Source organism: Thermobia domestica, chromosome 9 (genome assembly GCF_964235325.1).
Source record: "Thermobia domestica chromosome 9, izTheDome1.hap1.1, whole genome shotgun sequence".
NCBI classification, from domain to species: domain Eukaryota; kingdom Metazoa; phylum Arthropoda; class Insecta; order Zygentoma; family Lepismatidae; genus Thermobia; species Thermobia domestica.
Genome location: NC_137462.1, coordinates 178,651,328 through 178,671,838, shown reverse-complemented (window position 1 = coordinate 178,671,838; position 20,511 = coordinate 178,651,328). Strand labels below are relative to the sequence as shown.

Here is a 20,511-nt window from a genome sequence, read left to right as displayed (position 1 = left end):
TTCTATCGCTTTCTCACCCACCACCTCCGAAAATTCATATGTCACCTAACACGTATCTGGAAGATCAAGAATAGATCGACAATCTTCTGCAAACGTTCTGGAAGGCCATTTATTCCATCGCGGTAGAGGTTGGTGTTCCGTGAAGCGAAGAAGGTATCAAGTGCATTTTGCATCTCTACTTGGGAGTTGAACTGGAGTTCTCTAAGGTGAGTGTCCAAGGAATGGTTCAGGTGATAATCGGACGGTGCAATGTCCAAAGAGTATGGCGGTTGCAATAGTGTTTCCCATTCAAGGCGTAGGATGGTGTCCCGGGTTACTCTAGTCATGTGGGGCTTAGCGTTGTCTCGTAACGGGAGAACCCCTTAGTGATTGAGAAGTGCTGGCTCCAGGGTTTTGAGTTTTTCTTGAATACGGCTCAACTGCTGACAGTAGACAGTTGCATTAATGTTCTGCTCTGACCAGCCGGTAGCAGTTCCCGATGCACGATGTCGCGAGCAGTCCACCAAACACACAGCAGGAGTTTCTGCTGCATTACTGGTTTCAGCTGTTTTGGAACCAGTTCATGGGATTTTAACCAATGATGACGACGCCATGGAGCTTCTCATCACATGTCAACATCCTGTCCAGAAATGGCTTCTTCCTCAGACGAGACAGCAAAGAAACACAAGTGTCTGCTCGCGTAGCCTTCTGGCCCGGAGTTAATTCATGTGGGACCAATAGACTTAAATTGTAGTACTTCCCAAGTTGATGGAGGTGCTGCCGGATGGTTTCTCTACTCACATTGAATGTTAGCCCCAGTTCCTCACAGGTCTCTCTACTGTTCGCCTCAATTGCTACCTGAAGATCTTCATTTTGTACATGTGTTGGTCTTCCGGCACGTGGTGCGTCTTTCGTGAGTGTTTCGTTCTTAAACTTTCTAAACCACCCTTGCACTGTCTACGTAATCACGACACCCTCACGAAAGGCCTGAGATATCTTCCGCCCCACTGCAGTGGCGTTTGATCCAAATTTGAACTCGTACAGCATACACGCCCTTATGACGCTCTGTGGAGGTTCCATATTCACTATGTCCTTACACAAGCTCACGTTGTAACTGAACTGCCATAAGCAGGTAGAATGTTGGATATACCCACACCAACATCTGACCTTCGCCTTTTCTCCATTCGCATTCAACTCACGGTGTGAGGATCAATTGAACACAGACCTCCACAAAAAGCGACAGAACTTTCTTGGTTACCTTTATATATCTCACAGGACATAATATGTTTCGTATAGAGAATATATCTATATTAAATTTAGTTTTAATATCTCGAGTTCCGGAAGTCGGAATGTCAAAACTCCTTCAGATTCGTGTTCCTCGTGATCTAGTTTACAAAATATATAAAAATCAGGTGGGGTTCACTTTGCTTCCCTGCAGCCTACTTTTCAAACGAAACTGAGTTTTCCAGAGCGTACCTTTTGCTTCAAACTGAGTTCTGCCCTGGCTAACACGCGTAAATTCGCTTCTATATGAGTCGTTAAAGTTACACTTGAAATTGTCGTTCGGCATTCTTGTAGCTTATGAAGGCATGAATAATTCAAGTATGTTTGTCACAACATCTACAAAAGAATATTCATTCGTATAGAACCTCCAATACATTACATTAAAAACACATGAACTACACAAAGAAAACTATTGTGCATTAGAGCAGATCTCTTATTAGCAAATGGCCCTACACCCGCGCACTGCTCAGATAGCTCACAGCCTAAGCCTGAGCGCGAGTCCAAATTTAACTCAATCGCGATTAAGATTGTCAGAGATGTAGCGGTTTACGTTGAATATACCAACACTTTATCCACTAAGTCGTCTTAGATTTTTCTCCAATCCCGAAAAGCGGGTGGTTTTTCGTGATTAAGATAGCAAAGGACGAATATAGAACCTGACAATCGGGTGGTACCCGCAAAAATCGGGTAATATGACAACACTAAGCTAAATAGAAAATAAGGTATATCCCTATTTAAGACTAGCAGCGTTCACCCCGCTTCGCTGCGGTCACCCCGGAACGCAATAAACTTTGTTACTTAGATAATTTTTACTTTTTCGCTTTCAAGTGATATGATAAAAACCATAGAAGATTGCAGTAAATGTTAACATTATATCGCCTGTCATTTATGTTAACCCGCCCCGCTTCGCTGCGGTCACCCCCGAACGCAATAAACTTTGTTACTTAGATAATTTTTACTTTTTCGCTTTCAAGTGATATGATAAAAACCATTATAACGCCTGTCATTTATGTTAACCCGCCGAGTGACACGGTCATGCGGGTTGCATATAAATACGTTTATTTTTATACCTATGATGAACTAACAAAGGATTTGTACGTAATGGACACCTGAATGGTCAATTATCTCAAGACACTGGTAATTGAAAATTAAAGTGATATGATAAAAACCATCTAGGGTCCAAATCCTAATAACCCCCCAAAAATAAAAGAAATTGGTTCAGCCGTATTAGCGTGATGAGCGGACAAAGGATTTGTACGTTCTCTTTTATATATATAGATCACTACACCTGCAACTCATGAAATCCAATTTGAAATATCATCCACTTAGACTGAGATCTTTTATATTATCATTACTCTTTCACCTTGTTTCTAAACAGTACTGCCCAGTGGCGTAGCAGCTACCCCCGCAGTGCGGGGGCGCCCGACGTATAGGGGGCCCCGAAGTCGTGCGATGAATAAAGATTTAAAGAAGTAGAACTTCAATCTTATTTCTATCGGCTTTACAACTAGGGCCCCTTCTCTATACTTTGTGGGGGGGGGGGGCGCTAAAGTGTTTTACGCCACTGGTACTGCCACTCTTTCTTTTGTTAACAAAAAACACCACCTCCCTTTCTTAAGAAAAAGAAAAGAAAAATTTAGATCGCAATACACAATTTTATTGTTGATTTCTTGCCACTCCGATAAATGTGAATGTTGTGGTTTTGCATGTGTTGACTGGTTTCTTATCGCAAGTCCCAGACACCTGCAATAGTTCATACGTGAAGGGAACACCGATCATATTATATTCTATATCTTTTTACTTCCCAATAACGATAGCCGTGCCTCTTTGTGAGAAACTGCAACTTATTTTTTTTTTATTCTGCCAATTGTAAAAGAATACTAAACAAGAATATCCCTATACACTAAGACATTTTAAGAAAAAATATCTTTCACCTCTGCAAATTTTGAGCTTTTTTCTCTACGCCGAGGGAAATTTCTCTCCATCTGGCAACTGTGAGCCGAAGATGGGAAAGATTCTTTGCTGTTTTCTCGTCGTTACTTGATATTAGTGCTGTCGAATTTTTGTGACTTCTGCAGTTTTCGGTTTTTGAGAAAACCGGTTTTCAAAACAGAAAACCGCAAATGCAGTTTTTAAAACCGAAACCACAAAGGCGGTTTTCAAAACCGAAACCGTAAATGTGGTTTTCAAAACCGAAACCGCAAATGCGGTTTTCAAAATCGAAACCGCAAATGCGGTTTTTAAAACCGAAACCGTAAATGCGGTTTTGAAAACCGAAACCGCAAATGCGGTTTTCAAAACCGACATTTCGGTTTTATGAAATTTCACTTTTTTCAAAAACCGGTTTTCGGTTTTTTCAAAAACCGATTTCGACAGCACTACCCCAGAGGATATGTATGATTATTGTGTTAAAAAACATTCCTGGTATACAGTACATTTATGTCAGCAGTCATGAGGTGGTCAACCATGAAGCTGATCTGCACGAGAGATTTGCCACTTGTTTACCTGTTCCTAAAACGTGCTCATATCATAAGTATGTACTTCCCAGTGAAACAAAAGTTAGATGATTTCGCGCTACAATTTCTACTGAGTTTCAGAAAGTAAATGGGAGAATAGCATCCTTCAGGGTCTAAAAACAGGTGATACAGTTGCGTTTATTTACGACGAAAACTGCTATCTTGGAACTGTTGAAGATGTCAGCATCGAACTTGATGACGTGAAAGTTCATTTTTACGAACCACTAGGATCACGAATTTCATTCAAACTTTCAAGAAACAACAAGACATGGGCTCCTTTTAAGAACATTTTAAGAAAGCTTACACACTCACTGAGCTTATAATAGCGACTGGTTGGTGTCACACTATCACTCCTCAGTTGCGTGATGCAATATCCGAACTTTTTGTGGAAGACACTGTTTCAGTGGTTACGTAAGCAGCATTGTTCTTGTATGTTTTGCTTAATATCTTTGTGAGTTACTCATCCACTGTCTGTTGATTTATGATGTCTACACAGTAAACTCTCGGATATTCGTACTTCTGCCTATGTTTATTTGTAGGTATAACTGTGTTAATAATAAAGTACTTACAGTCAAATCTGAAACTCCTAATTTTTGGTTTATAATACTATCATACAGACCTGTTATGGAGAGGAATTGTATATTTTTATCAGGTCCCCCACCTAAGATATATATACCTATGAAGTACGCACTTTTTTTCGATTTTTCCGAATTTTTCATAACATCTATAAAAAAGGGGGACACGTCTAAAGGTTGCAACTTGGTGAATGAGCACTTCTTTATCAAACCTCTTTATCCTAAAAAGCTCACATTCCTGGTCATTTGCCTTCTTGCAAAATCGTCTGCTCAACTCCGAATTTTTAACGTCAATGGCCTACTTTTCACCCTGCTATACTTCATGGACGATAATGGCTAGTACATAGTCTTGTAGCTTACAATTTGTTGAGCATTTTGGTTTTTGTTCTACATAGAACAACTAGGGGCTGATATACTTCAGATTCGGTAACCACTTTACATCACCAAATAGCGCATCTTCGAAAACAAATATGGCTGCCACTCAAAACCTAAATTCATTAAAATTAAAATAATGGTTGTTTTGAACTAATAATATAGTAAGGTAATTGCACATCAAGAAACTTTTTTAATTGTCAAGCAACGATATATTCATTTCTTGGACCACTTGCCTTGAAGCGTTTGCGTAATAAAACATACTGCCGTCGCGTATCATCATTGCGACAATTAAAAGTTTTATAGTGAGTGATATTATATAGTATAGTGATCTTTATTATTAACCAATTTTTGGAATATTCATTTTATTTTGTACAGTGGGCTCGAAGAAATTAGTTTTTTTTGATGTTACAACGGACTCTTTATTTACGTTTAAACATCATCCGTAGGAACCAAAGCCATAACATACTCTCATAGCCTTTTCTTATACGTGATGATAATGCTTCAGCCAAATGCGAGTGTATGTGCAGACGAAATCAATAAGAATTTATATAAAATGAGGGGTTCGAGATTCCATTGTACGCCTGGATTCTAGACCCGTGGGCGGTGCTTTGTTATAGAGCGAGAAGAGCGATATGTTCTTGTGAAAGATGGTCGCGTAACATAAAGACCTGCATAAACGTTATACCTTATTTAGTGAATATTTTTTTCTTTTTTTAAACATTACATACCATAACGTAAGTATGTAGATCAGCTAAGAAAACATAAAGAAAATAATAAATTAAACATTATGAGTATTTGATTCAGTATTTTCCTTGGTGCTTGTCGCGTGCATAGACCGCCTATATTAGGCTTCTTTATATTATGTTCTTTACTTTGAACTCGTATTGCTGAAGTTATTGTTTTTTAATATAACTCCTAATAATGTGATTTATTGCTGTTGTTTGTGGTGAGGTTGGAAAAAACTTAGTTTTTGTTTGAATCACATCACAATTTGCATTGAAACAGCATTTGTGTGCAGATATCTTTATATGCATTCAGGTTGCCGTTAGTGAAGCTATCAATGCACAAGTGCTGGATGGTTTCCAAGTTCGATTCGCGAGTTTGAGGTTATCACGTTGCATCATCATAATAACTACTGTATATGTACACACTGAACAACTAAATTTTCTGTGTAAATGAATGTACAATGTCTTTGAATTTAATAATGTACAATGTCTGTATAGTCCCTACGTGTTAAAACTAGTAGTACTTTCCGACCCTCTCAATAATTCGGCACTTCCGCGAATCCGGCACCCATATGTGCAAGGAATGTCCGGATTATCGATAGTCAAGTGTAATTCGTTGATTGGTGATGCCAGTCTTTTTTTGTACACACTTCCGGAACTTGCTTTGAAATAATTTATGGCTTTATTGCTAAATAAGCATCAGTCCAGGGATTATGTGACTACTAGTGTTCCTCTTCTATTGTTTTCCTGTATAATAGGAAAGTAACATATTTGTGTAAGAGGTTTTGTATAATGAATGAAATGGTAGCGTTGTACTACTCTTTTATGAGGTAAACGATGTATGGCATGTTCGATGGGGAAATAAAGAATTCATAATAAACACTTCTGACCAGAGTATATACACTTGTTCTGGTATGTATATACTCTGGTCAGAAGTGTTTATTATTTCTTTAGTGAGTTCCAGAGTCGTAATGGATAGAAAGAATTCATAATCAAAATTCAGTTTATGTTATCATTATGTATAAAGATATTGAGGGGGATTGAACATTGACAAAACTCTTCTACGTTATGATGATGGCCTAATTTTGGCAACGTCGTTTTTTAATAGTAATTCTAGGTTTTCAATTTTAGTTTCCTACCCAAATTTCATTTACCTGACTTAAATTTTGATAAGGTGGATGTATAGCCTCCCATGTTTTGACAGTATTGTTTTTCATAGTTTGTGTTTAAATTTACTTACGGTACTCAAATTTTTGTAAGGGAAATTTTCGCAATATTGTTGTCTTTACTGATTTGTATACTAAATTGTAGTTTGCATCCAAATTTTAGTTGACTTGTTGAAAACTTGGTAGAGTACATATATAGTCTCCCGAATTTTGGTGAAAATTATGGTATGTTTCATCTATCTATACCCAAGATATTATTTATGAGACCGCCACAAAGTTTTAGGCAATTTTGAGAACTATTCCTGTCATGACCAGAAACTTCCTGTGTATGTTCAGTACAATATTTATCCCATACCACACTAGGAGAACATATTTTTAGTTTAGAAATATATCATTCTTAAAATAATACTTTTTTCGAACTAGGATCTCAGAGGAATTGAAATTTTAGTAAAACTAATAAAAGTAAAATTTTGATGATTTTAACATCCTCTAGACTAAAACTGATGTTATTAATGTTTTCACTTTCATCATTTCTGAAATACATGACCGTAAAAATTAATTTTTTATTAACACCTCGAAGTGATTAGTCAAATACTGTGTAACCTCGTATTGCTGCCCAATGTTGTTTGCTGTTTTTTCTAAGTATTGTCTTCAAATTTTTGGAACCTCCACGTAAATTTTGAGAGTGATCAATTTGAAAGTGCTGTCTAATCTTGATTTTTAAGTTTTGATAAGCGCACCCAGTAGTGTGTACCTGAACCGTAATGTTAATTTCCTGACAACAATGTTCTATGTAAACGCAAAATACAAGCTAAAAATCTCATCTCTACTTACATTACGTCATAAACACCTTTTTTCATTTTTTTTTCTTCACGCCAAGAGAGAATAAGGTTACGTCTACATTTTTCTGAATTTAATGCTCATGTAAAATTGAAAAATATATTTTTAATTTTGAGTTTAAAGGATATAACCAGATTTTTATGAAACCCAAGATTTTCGCGTATGATCAAAATGAAAAGGTCTGGAATTGGTCCTTAGTAATGTGATTAAACTGTCATCACGGAACAAGGAAAACAAATGTCGTGAAATCTTCGATAAAGTACAAATTTTTAGGATGGGCATTTGAATACTTCTGATAACCTGAACAGGTAATTTTTGAAGAGGCACTTCTTCGTTCATATTGTGTTCCTTTGTTTCCTTGTCTCTCTCTCCTCTGTGCGTCAATACTCACATGAAATCATTTTAACTCCAGTTGGTCATATAAATGTCACACCCGTCAATAGTTGTAGATTGTAATTGTTTGCCATTTTATCATTGTAAAACAACATTTTTACTGTTATTCATGTTTGCCTCATTCTGTTTCAGTAACACAGAAGACATCGTGATTTCGTCTCAGCAAGTGCAGCGTAATGAGTACAGGAGAGGAGACAGAAGCGCTAGATTTTGATACGAAAATAACAGAATGCCTAGACCATTTGGAATCCTTTGCCGATGAACTAGTTTTCAATGACGCTGATATAGGAGAGTCCTGGGATATTGAAGAGGATGGAGAAGAGGAAGACAACACTACCATCAAATCAACAGGGACAGAAGCTGACATTACTATTGATATTAGTGACGATGATGAACAACTCAGAGATAATCAAATTAAACAAGAAGGAGATACCGAAACTGATAAATTATCTAGCGCTAGCTTGGAAACGATTACGAATGATAATTTTGATCGAGATATTAATACTGCAATAGAAATTGCTGAAATAAAAAGTGGAGGTAGTGTTGAAACTGTAATTAATGAGAATATTAAAGAAGAACCGAATGGTGAGTTAAACGAAGTAAATGAGAAAAATGCCACCATAGATTTAAAAGGTGTAAATAAATGTGTTAAAATAGAACACACTTCCCCTAAAGAGGAAGAAAGCCGTATTTCTGATTCCGTTACTTCACCAACAAAGTTTGATTCGAAAAACGTTAAAATCGAAGAAAGCCCTATTGCGAAGACTGTTGCAGTTGAAAAAAACAGTGATATAGAAGCGCAGAACGTTATTCCAAATGAAGAACACAAAGAAAAATCTATTTCAACTTGCAGCATTTTAGGTACTAATAGTAATAATAAAAAAGCGTCAGTCCTTGAAACAACGCAAACGAATAAGAAAGGTGTAGTATTGGGAAGTGGTGGAATATTAAATGATACTGAATTAGTGTCTGATGGGTCATTACACACAGAAGATCTGTCTAGCGGTGAAATCACATCTTCATCAGAAACGCATGATGGAGAGATTAGAAAGAAAAAGAAAAGCAGTGAAAAGCACCATAAGCACAAACACGGAAGCAAAAAGAAACATTCAAAAGACAAGACAAAACATAAAAATAAGGAGTCTACACGACTTCGTAAGACCCTTGTTCCGGAAAGCAGATTAATGAAAAGTAGTGTAAGTCCCACTAGCATGAAAAGTAAGTTGTTGATTGCTGATTGTGGAGAGGTAAATTCAGTTTCTAAAACTGTTGTGGAAAACCATAGTTCTACCAGCAAAGTATCTGAAACGAATATAAGTTTAACTCCAGATGTTGCGAATACAGCAAGTAATAGTAAGTTAGATTCCAAACCATGCAATGTTTCGCCTGAAGCTATTGATTCATCGAAATGCAAGCCGCAACGTCTTAAGGATGACTCATCTGTGGGTAAAAGTAAGTGTGTGAAAAGCAAAGAACTGGGTTCTAACAATATTGTAAGTGCTGAAATGCTTACACATGATCCTACCAAGTTTAATGAAGCACTCGATGATTTATTAACTCGTATGCGGAACAAAGCAAATAATCGATATGTGTCGTCAGAGCATGAAGAAAAGAAAAGTCACAATGTATCAACTGATGAAAGATCTGTTTTAAGAGATAAACCAGTACGGAAATCTAGAGAAGGGACTCCTCTTCTTGATGAAAAGCAGATCAAATCTCCAGTTCGGTTGAGAAGCAAATCTCCGGGGAATAAACATAGGAAACGTTCGAAGTCTGGAACCAGAAAAAAGGAATCATCTAGTTCACGATCACCGGATAGGAAGAGATTGCCATCAACCGAATCGGCACATAAATACAAGAAGCTATCCTCATCTCCAGCTAGTCGTTCACATTTGTCATTGTCACTATCGCCAGCTGACAGAGAAAACCATTATAGACATCGAGCTCGCAGAAGCAGAAGTCGGAGTTGGGAAAAGACCAGAAGTCGAAGAAGTTGGGAAAGCAGTAGCCGAAGCAGAAGTAGAAGCAGTAGTCGACGGAGACGAAGAAGTAGAAGTTCGAGTTGGAGTAGTAGATCTCGATCACGTACCCCCCGAAGTAAGAGATCGAGACGAAGATCAAGCTCTATGTCCATTAGTCCTCCTGCTGCGAGGAGACGCATATCACCGCTGAAATTAAACAAAAGCAGACGGACACCCAGTCCAGTGAGAAATCCAAAGAGGAAAACTTCACCTTTGCGTTCAGTTAGAACTACTGAAGCCCACAACTCAAAGGAGAAGAACTCTTCATATATAGACGTAAGTAAGATGCACATTCTATTTCTCTCTTTCTGTGAACTAACGATTTAGAAAGTAGGTAGAGTAGTCAAAGCAGAACTGGGTAGGATTATTATAAAGGCATCTCAGCACGGGCAACTGATAATCCAATCATTAGTACTTAAATAATATATAAACACAAACTAAAAACACCAAATGGAATTACTGGTTATTGCAGTGGCTCATCGTCAGGGCATTGAAAATGGCTGACGAGCGACGTAGACCAGCACTGAGCATCTTTCTAGCTTCTTAAATATTTTCTCCGAGCTCGAACAATAATTCAGAATAAGTCAAAAGCGTAGGACTTCCATTTTGTACATTGTGTTTATTTATGTGTAGGGTTCCCACCGATTTGGAAAACCTGGAGAACTTAGGAAAGTCAGGGAATTTTAAGTACGAATTTTTACTTCTCAGAACCCATTTCTCCTTTTAACCTTATTCTGTTTGGTAGGAGATATTTAAAATAGTTTGTTTTGTGAAATTACTCTACTTACACACTACACGCACATATATAGCAGATGGGGAACTCCCTGCACAGTGTGTAATTTCGCGAATCTAGGTGTCAAAAAATCATATCTCGACAACGAATAGTTCACTCTCCATGAAAGCTCGTATTTCAGGTGACGTTTTGATTGCCACCCCATGCAAAGCTTAATAATAGTATGATAATTATACAGGGTGTCTCAAAAGTTCCCTGACATTGGGTGACTCTGTTATTATCAGAGTTACAACAAAATGTAAGAGGAGAAACCGTCTCCAAATATGATGTTTTCAATCTAAAGTGAAGGATTTTTTTTTTTTTTTTTTAATCGAACGAGTCGTTTGGGCTGTACACCCTGTATGCGCCCAATGTTAAATGAAATTGCAAGGTTGTCATTTACCTGGACCCACAACATAAGTGAATGAAATGAAATGAAATGAAATCTTTAGTTTTACGTTTCACGCTTATGCCGGTTAGGCTAAAGGAGACGGTGATTATGAGAAATGAATGAAACGATGGAATGGAGAAAGTGGGAGGAAACGGGAGAACCCCGAGAAAACCCACGAGCACGATGTTTGTCCACCACTAAGTCCACACGGCGCGAGCTGGGATCGAACCAGAGACCCCAAGCACCGGAGGTGAACGCTCTACCACTGAGCCCCCGCAACATAAGTGAATGAAGTTAGTATCTTTTACGTTAACGTGTCGATGACCAGCCCTGATTTCAAACATGCACCCATTCACCATACTCTTACAAAATTTATTCACCTCTTATCCCGTCCTTCCCTCCTCCAGCCCCTGTAAATGGCAACGTTGCATTTTCATTTAACATTGGGCGCATAAAAAGTGTATAGACCAAATGGCTCGCCCGATTAAAAAAAAAAAAAAAAAAAAAAAATCCTTCACTTTAGATTGAAAACATTATATTTGGAGTCAGTTTCCCCTCTTACATTTTATTTTAACTCTGATAATAACAGTTACCCTATGTCAGGGAACTTTGAGACACCCTATATATATTAACTATATATTGTTATCACTTATTATAAATTGAAATTCTACAAAGAAAGCCTGTGATAATATGAATGAAATCAGAATACAGGTACAATATTTTTATAACTGTTGAAATATTGTTCCTGGCAAAAATACTGTAGATACAATGAGTCTGAAAGTATATATTTCCACTTAGTTTTAGTCAGACTGCAGAGGCGGTGCATGTGGCCTCGCAGTCACTGTCATATGCATCAGTAACAGCTATATGAGGCTCGGACAACGTTGTAAAACATCTCGAGGAATTGCTTTGTATTGTCTTGACCGTAATTTTCGCAAACTGATGACATAAGGATCTGAAGAAATCAAGAGTCTGTGGAAAAGATCTGTCATTGTATCCTGTCTTGAAGTTGTTCGTATGAACAATTCTCTATAGCGCCTATTGTCTTTGTTTCTTGGCTCTTGTGCTTCCTCAGATAGTTGCAGTTAATAGTCCTCAGATAGTCCAATTAATAAAATGCAGTGTTCAATTATTTGCTCCCCATGAATCAACAACTTGTGTAAAGTTGCTGGCATATAAAACCACTCATATTGTTTCATATGTAAGTTGCATGTTTCTTTAGCGCACAGGACAAACGCTTCTTTATTAATGGTATATCCACTTGATATTGCTTCTACTGGTAGTAGTATCTATAAATGTTGTGTGAGATCGATATGTATGCCTGTTATCTTGGATGATAGGGAAGCCTCCCAAAAAATCTAGCTAAATTCCCATCATTGGAGTTTCCACTTCCTTACTTTGGCAGATCAACATACAGACCCATTTCTTCTCTGAACCAATCCTGTAAGCCTTCTTCCTCGTATCTCCTTCTTCTTCGCCTTTTCTCTGTTCCCTTTTATTTGCCACTAACATACATCTAATCTGTATGCTGTGTGTAGCAGGCATTCGAAACATCGAATCCATGCATGCAATGGCGATATCCCAAATTTCAAAGTACAACGTCATGTTCTTTATGAGTCACTTTACTAATGTTGTTCATTTCTTTCGGAGTTGCCCCACATATATAACATCTTTGAGATGACTGGGAAGACGAGGCACTGCAAACCTTCCCATCCACCATTGTTAAGTGCAGCTCATGTTCAACATCAATTTGGGTTTATCATTCACAACTATCTCTGTTGGCACCTTCTTCTGTGCGAATACTTGTTACCTATTCCCTAATTATATCCACAGTTTCTTTCACAAATTTCAATTTTATGGGTTGACAGTAGCGGACTGATGAACTTTTAAGATTCTGCCAAACTGCTACATGTTTTTCGTTGTCAATGGCAACAAGCTTGAGTGGCACAAGAGAAATGCTAAACAAAGATTCATCGCTCGCTAATTCACCCACCACGAATTTTTGTTTATAGCGGCTTTGATCGGAACTACCATCACAAGCCCACTTAGTTAATAGGTTATATCGTTGATGTGGTAAAATATCTTGTTGGACTTTACACAAACGTTTAACTGTATGATCAAGTAGTTCTTGTAGAGGTACTGCTGTGGATATATCTGAAACTGTAATGTTAGCTGGATAGCAGTTCTCTTTACTTTGACTCAGTAAATAATATGGTGGATACAGGTTACTTTTGTACGCCTTTGCATTGCCTCGTAATTCCTTATACTGGTTAGAGGTCAGTTGTAAAACTATCATCAGGGAGAGAGCTTCATCAGGTGACATACTAGATTTACCTTGCAACAACAATTTCCGTGCTTTTTTGAGCTTCGTTGCGCGTTGTGGAGAGGCAAATGACACCTCTTCCACTATGCTCGCAGCGTACTTTTTTTTCCTGAAGAATGTAAATTCTTCTGGGCTATTTCTTCATGTGATCTCTCTTCCACAAGACTTTTAACTTTCCTTCTCTTAGATCTTGCACTTGATTCTGCAAAACGATTCTGTGGACGTCCATGACTGTTGCTGCTGGGTGTATCACCTGCACTTTGTTACAATGAACATTACGCTATTTTATGTATTCCTAAATCGAGACTGGCATCCTCACTTAACCACAGATCATTGTATTTCAACAAATTCGTCCAACTTCTACCATATTTCGTCCATCTGGATCTAATTTTCGCACACAGAATGCTAATACTATTCTTCACTAGTTTCTGCACATCTTCAGAGTGTTCTTGCAAATTAAACTGTTCCTTTTACATACTTCCAAATTTCTTCATTATGTGCACTTTCGTCATATTTGTTCCACAACTCGAAAATAACTCTACGCGTTAACGTACACATTGTCAATGAAACAATATTATTGTCACTCTGTTTGCAGCAAACACTTTTTGTGTCCCTTTAACAACACTATGAAAAATATATTTACAAAGTTTCGTCGCGGAAGACAGGAGTAATACCTTTTAAAAGTCTACATAAAAAAGTCTAACTGGTGAAACAAACGATGCCGCGCACCTACATTTTCCGTCTCAGGTTACAATCAGTAATGCAACAAATTTCGGTACACTGTTTAACTTGCAGGAGAGTTCATACCTTCATGTATTATATCCGTCTCTTAGACCAGCACACACACAAACTCAGCTGCCTTCCTGTGTACTCTTTACTACTTTGGCTGGGCGCTGTTTTGCAGCTGGTATATACACTGTATCTGTGAACTTACGTAAAGGGCTCTGTGGTCGGTCATACGAAGGTCAGAGAACGAAATAAACCACGCAGGGAGAGTTTCGTGCACGTGATTTATTCACCAATTGGGCTCAAGTCACGTTGTTGACGATAACGATCTTTGGCCACCTAGATTAGTGAAATTACACACTGTGCCCTGGTCGGGAAAAATATAGTTGCTTTTTTACATTATATATAACCTGAAAATTTGTAAATTGTGACTTGGAAAACGTAGAGAAGTCAGAGAATTGGTGCTCGCGAAATAAGTGGGAACCGTAATATATGAGAGTTATTAAGTGATAATTTTTTTTTTTTTTTTTTTTTGGCCAAAGCTCCCCCCCCCCCCTCCCACATTAACATCTTTTCAAGTAATCACCCAGAATATCAGACACTCGATGGCAACGATAAAGACAGCGACAGGTTCCATTTCCTGTGTCCTGCACCGTATTCAAGTCGTTGGACCTTGTACTAAAAGACGGAAGCAGTGTTCTCTGTGTTGAAGTGTTTGCTACGCAACGGCTCTTTCACTTTGGGTATCAAATCATAATCGTGAAGCTACAGATCCATTGAGTAGGGTGGGCATTCTAGAACTTACCGTTCCCAGTGTCGAAAGAGATTTGTAACACACCACACCTTTTAGGCTGTTGCATTATCACGCAGATTTATCATAGAGTGCAACAAAGAAGGACTTGATAGTAGGCATTCACGATTTAACATAAGAGACATGACGACATACTGTAGTATCACATACATTAAAAATGACTATTTACTTCGTGGAGGATGAATTACGGCGAATTTTGTGGCTTCGCAGCGAACCAAATCTTCAGCTGATAGCCGTTTTAACTCAGGTTCAATTTTTATCATTAGCAATTCTGTTCAAGAACTGCTCACCTTCCAGGCTCTATATCACATGTCTCATACCTTATCTATTATTGTACGTCCGTCAATTCTTGTACTACCCACTATGCAACTACGTTGCATATGCTTTGTTATTTGCCAGAAACATCCATGTTCCTGAAAGAGATTGCCTCCTGTATAATGCTGTAGCACCCCATTGCGAACAATAATGATATTGATATATGTTGTAGCACGATCAATTCTGCGTACGTTAATACCAAATGTAAGTACGATGACCATCTGGATCATACCTAAAAATCGGTTTGAATTAACATGGCGGTCTATGGGAGGAGCGAAAAAAAGTAGGTTTTTTACGATATTAGGTACGTGAACATCGGAAATGTTTAACAAAAACTAAAAATAAGAAACTATGGACAAAGAGCTTTCTGAAAATGTATATCTTATTATCTGGAGAAAATCACGTGACATGAAAATCGGTAGCCGAAAAAATGTATATGTACAGTTGTTTCTTTTTTTTATATTTACATATTTTTTTTATAGTTGCATGACTTTTTTGTTTTTTTATTTTTTTGGGGGGGATTTTCGTATTTTGTTTTTTTTTTTTTTTTGATTTTCGTATTTTATGTTTTTTTTTCGTAGTTTATTACTTTTGTGTGGATTGTCTTATTTTTTGTCGTTTTGTGGTTTGTTTTTCTTTATCTACACTATTTACATCCTAGGTTCATCGTCAGGTTCGTATGGTGGCATTGCACTTCCGTCGAAGTGCCTATTTAGGAAGTCTGAAGGAGCGTGTATCGTTTCGTCAGTGTGTCGATTGTACCCGAGATACCATATTACTGCCATTACATGTGCGCAGCAACCTGCAGTTCTTGCACTGTTGTTGCAAGTACAGTAGTGTGCTTTGATGGCTTTGTGTCCATCTAAGTCCAAGTCACACAGAATGTACAGCATGTACTGTTTACTGCTCGAATGACACGATTGCATTTTGCCTCTTACAAGCATTGGAATTGCTGGCATACGTTCGGCATAGTCAGGATGATGATTATCTTTTACTGTCGAGAACTCATATTTTCCATTGAACGCGTGGTCAAAGTAGTATGAGTTGGCTAGACTTTTGATGTATGTCGAGCCTAGTTCGTTCATGTCTCATTCACTCAACTCTGGGAATTCTGGTATTTCATCAGCTGTCATCTTTTGGAACGCTGCTCTCACTTTGTTCATCGGCTGAACTAACGGAGCTAGCCAGTTGCGTTCATTGATCAAGCTGAGTAGCTTCTGAGCCGCCTGAGCTTCGTTCTTTCTGTATCTTCTCTTACCGTATGCGTTGTGCATGGCGGCTACAACTGTCGTGTCTCTAAGTAGACTTCGTATCATTCTATTCCTTAACTGTTTATCCAAGTACTTATATTTTTTAAGGTCTTGATTCGTGTTTTCGATTACCCAACGGACAGCTGTGCGTTCTCTTGATTTATTTGCCTGAGTGTCATCCAACTGTTTATTTCTTTGGTGAGATGCGGGTATTTTAACTACAAATCCCTTTTCTTCAAGCTCATTTGCTATATGGGAGAATCCTCGGTCTAGTACGAACACATCACCTGTTTTGTACAACATCTTGAACCAGGTTTGATTCATTATCATGCGGAGAACTGCTCCATCTGACTAGTTTCCATCCCAGAAGTCATCGTCCGATTTTCCTAGTACGGACTGTATGTATCCGTTCGGAGCATATATCACCATTGGTTTTACACAGTTTCGCTTTTTATGTCCAGAGTATGGCATTCTTTGATATCGAAAATTGAGGCTCTTATTCGAATACAAGTACGTACCATCCCACACCGTTATTATCGATTCATCGTTAGTTCCGTACAATGTGTTTGCGAAGATTGATTGGTTATTTTTGAGATTAACTCGAAGAGCATCTGCATCTTCTTGTGTTTCTATTTTTACACTGATATGTTTTGGAACGAAGTTCATCCACATTGACTGACGAGCATTCTGAATATACACGAGTCTTATCCATTTTATATCTTAGTCCAAGTAATCTTTGGGATTCACCAGTGTACAGAATTGTCAGATATACTCCAAGCTCTATCTTATTGCATTTTGATTGTCTAACTAATGGTATTTTACCTTTGTAAACTTGGGGTAGGATCTCTTAGTAATGAGTAGAATTGATTTTGATTTTTTTTATTTCGACCTCACAAATCCTGAGTTCCCCTTAATAATAGAATCCAGTAACAGCCATAAAACCTTTCGAGAAATTTTCTTTCCAGTGATCTTCCACAAAGTTACCTTGACCTTTTTTATCTGTTTAGATGATAGCCTGAACGCCCATAGTCATTTAAGCAGATCAATTATCAAAATAAATTTCCAGTGGTCAGCAGTTAGGTAACGCTTGTACATCATCCTGCCCTTTCGGCAGAACGGACTACTAGCACACATAAAAACATCACGTCCCAAAAGGGCTATCTGCGCAGTAGTGCAGATATTGAACTACATAATGAACATTTGGGCAGAAAGAAGTGTATGAGGTTAGTTGAGGGTTGAATTATGGGTGGACTTCCAGAGTAGTAGTGTGTTCAAGACATCAATATTAATCAAGATCATCACCAATATCACTTTCAGTTTATACAGAACTATTGTCATTAGGTAGTGGAAAAGCAGTTTACTTCTCCGGTAAGTCGAGGTTCCACTCTATAAAATAGATGGGCAGTGGCAGATATGGATGAGAAGAAGAAAACTAACCCTTGTTTTTTAAATACGGAGTGGCGATGGTAGTATTCTTGAGAAGATTTTCGAGGTGTACCCAAGCGTCCCTGACCGAACCATTTTGCATTCACACAAATTAACATTGTTCACTGTTGGTGATCGTGTCTACCAAGCTAATATTCAGTACCTCGTTCATGATTTTTTTTTTTTTTTTTTTTTCGTGAATGATTGGAAGAACACCTGAGTGACTTCTTACTACCTAGACCCGCAAAATTGCCCTGTCTTAATCCAATCGAACAATTGAGACATCATTTTGATTGAAATGATTGAAATGAGAGCATGTGACCCACAGCTATGTAATATAAGGGAACCTAGTGTTCCGTTGCAATCCGAATGAGACTTTCCTTCCGTGACTTTATTGTGTTCATGCAACTGATTCCTGTTAATAGGAAGTTGTCTTATTTTTCTGACATGATATATATTGTCAACTTGGGCTTGTAACAGAATACAGAGCTTAACCTGAAGTGGAAAAGAACTAGAGACTGCTCAGTCTATGGGATCTGCCTTTTTCCTAAAGTCTGAGCCAAATGTACTCCAAATGTAGTATTCTAATGGGGACTTGAGAAACTTACGTTAATTTAACAGAAGCAAGATTGAGTAAAAGAAATATGCTCTGTAAAATGAAATAAAGCAACACTGACATAAAAGATTGTGTGTCTATAGTGGGTTAACTAGGTAATCCTTCAAAGTTGACTTCTTCCTTCATATTCAGACACTATTCTTGCCTTGACTTCTTCCTTCATATTCAGACACTATTCTTGCCTATACGAGGTAAAATGCACAAGTTCAGGGACTGCACGCTATGAAGAATGAATATGTAAGTTACAGCAACTGTGTAACAAATGGATTCTGTTATCTCTCCCCCTCTATAATCATATGGTTGCTCCCGTGATCAATATAGTATCGGTGTACGCAAACACTTCTGCCATTGTTAGTCATGGTACTGTTGCTGCAAAGTAAGAAATTTGGATTTTCAAAAGGAGTATGGAAACATTAAGTTTTGTGAGGATAAGACGTCTCCAGAGACTTTCACAATGCTAAGGACATTGTATATGATCCTACAATGGCGAATCAAAGTTTTAGAGTATCATCGGTGTTTTAAAGAAGTCGGAAAATCTTTGGCCAGAAATGATCTCTCTGGCGACCATTGCCTGCAGGGTCAAAGAAAATATTAATTCCTGTGGTACAGTCTGTTCACAAGAATCGTTTGTCAAACCATTGAGGATAGTGTTAAGAGAACTTGTTATCTGTGACCACCTAACAGTGCATTTTGATTAATGATCATAACATTCGCTGCGCATGAGCACATTGCCTCTTATAAATGAAACGAGGAATAAATGAGGATATAGGAAGATTTAATCGAGAAACCTGATACTGATCAAGCTTTACTTTAGAACATAATCATATTTGATGAAACTACGTTTTACTTGTTTTATATTCAATCTAAGCTTGTTTTTTCAACACCAGCTTCACCGAAATCGAAGAAAATCTGTCAGAATCACAGTAGAGAAAATCATGCCGTAGGTTTTCTTTTATTCTTAAGAAATTATCCATTCAGAATTAATTTGTGAGAGCATAAGTAAACAGAGGCGTGTAAATAGATATTTTATGTCGTTTTCAGGAGTTTAACCGTGTTAATCGGTTTGAAATGTGTCGAAGTGGATGATGGTACCTCCTCCATGACAATGCGCCTATTCTGCCTATTAACCCAGCTTAGTCCTATTATTTATACATCTTTCCCCCAGTGAAACATCTAAAAGGATCATTTTGCGTCAGAAAAATGAGGTGAAAGTAGGTTCTCAGGCTGCATAACGGGAGGTTATAGAAGATAGCTATCATTAGCTTTACCAACGATGGCAAAAGTATATCATCGTCTATTGTATTGTTTCAAAGGTAGTTGTGTATCGGTATTCGGAAATAGTCACAATAATGGTCTATGAACCGAGTCCCCAAATTTTTGAATTTTACCTCGTTTGTGTATATATAGCACATAGGACAAAAAAAATACCCTCCTCTACAAATTACATTGGTCCGTTCCAGCCGTTGTAGATGACGTTTCACTAGTAACACGTAACTAAATGGGCCATCAACGCTACGCATGACCATTCCAGTTATCTGTGAGTATATCAGTCAGTTGTATGAAAACAGCTCATCAAGATATCGAAGCCAAGATGTGACAAAATGACGAACACTTACAGTTAAGTTTGAACGCCCTTCAAACACACAGTAAATGACGTTTTCTACATTTGTTGACGTATCCAAGGGACAGTCCAATGTATTCACAAGGAATTGCCTAACATACGTATGTAAACACAAAACGGCCTCAGAACTGTGGTCACAAAAGGATCTGTACCTTGAGGAATCATGAACGAGTACTCCGTGAATGCAAATCCATCCCAACCAGTTCCCGAAAGAACATAGCTAGGAGAACTTCTTACAATGGACATTTGGAGTCGAGTACCAGGAATGAAATCACTTCTTACTGTGGCGCATGAAGCAGTAAGTTTTCAATAGCTCAATACAAACTAGACTGTAGTGCACTGGAAATGTGTAGTGTAATCGAAGTACTTTTATTTTTTCCTGTATTC

The 20,511-nt window shown here is 37.9% G+C and overlaps 1 protein-coding gene across 4 annotated transcripts in view; it reads left to right on the top strand.

Moving 5' to 3' along the window:
• Positions 1-20,511, top strand: part of LOC145660468 (uncharacterized) — a 132,697-nt gene that overhangs the window by 82,495 nt on the left and 29,691 nt on the right. For all 4 annotated transcript variants that reach the window (XM_081725532.1, XM_081725533.1, XM_081725531.1 and 1 more), the window contains exon 2: positions 7,986-10,150. In XM_081725532.1, the coding sequence (XP_081581658.1) occupies positions 8,030-10,150 (2,121 nt within the window). In that variant the 5' untranslated portion in view covers positions 7,986-8,029. The remainder of the gene's footprint in view (positions 1-7,985; positions 10,151-20,511) is intronic.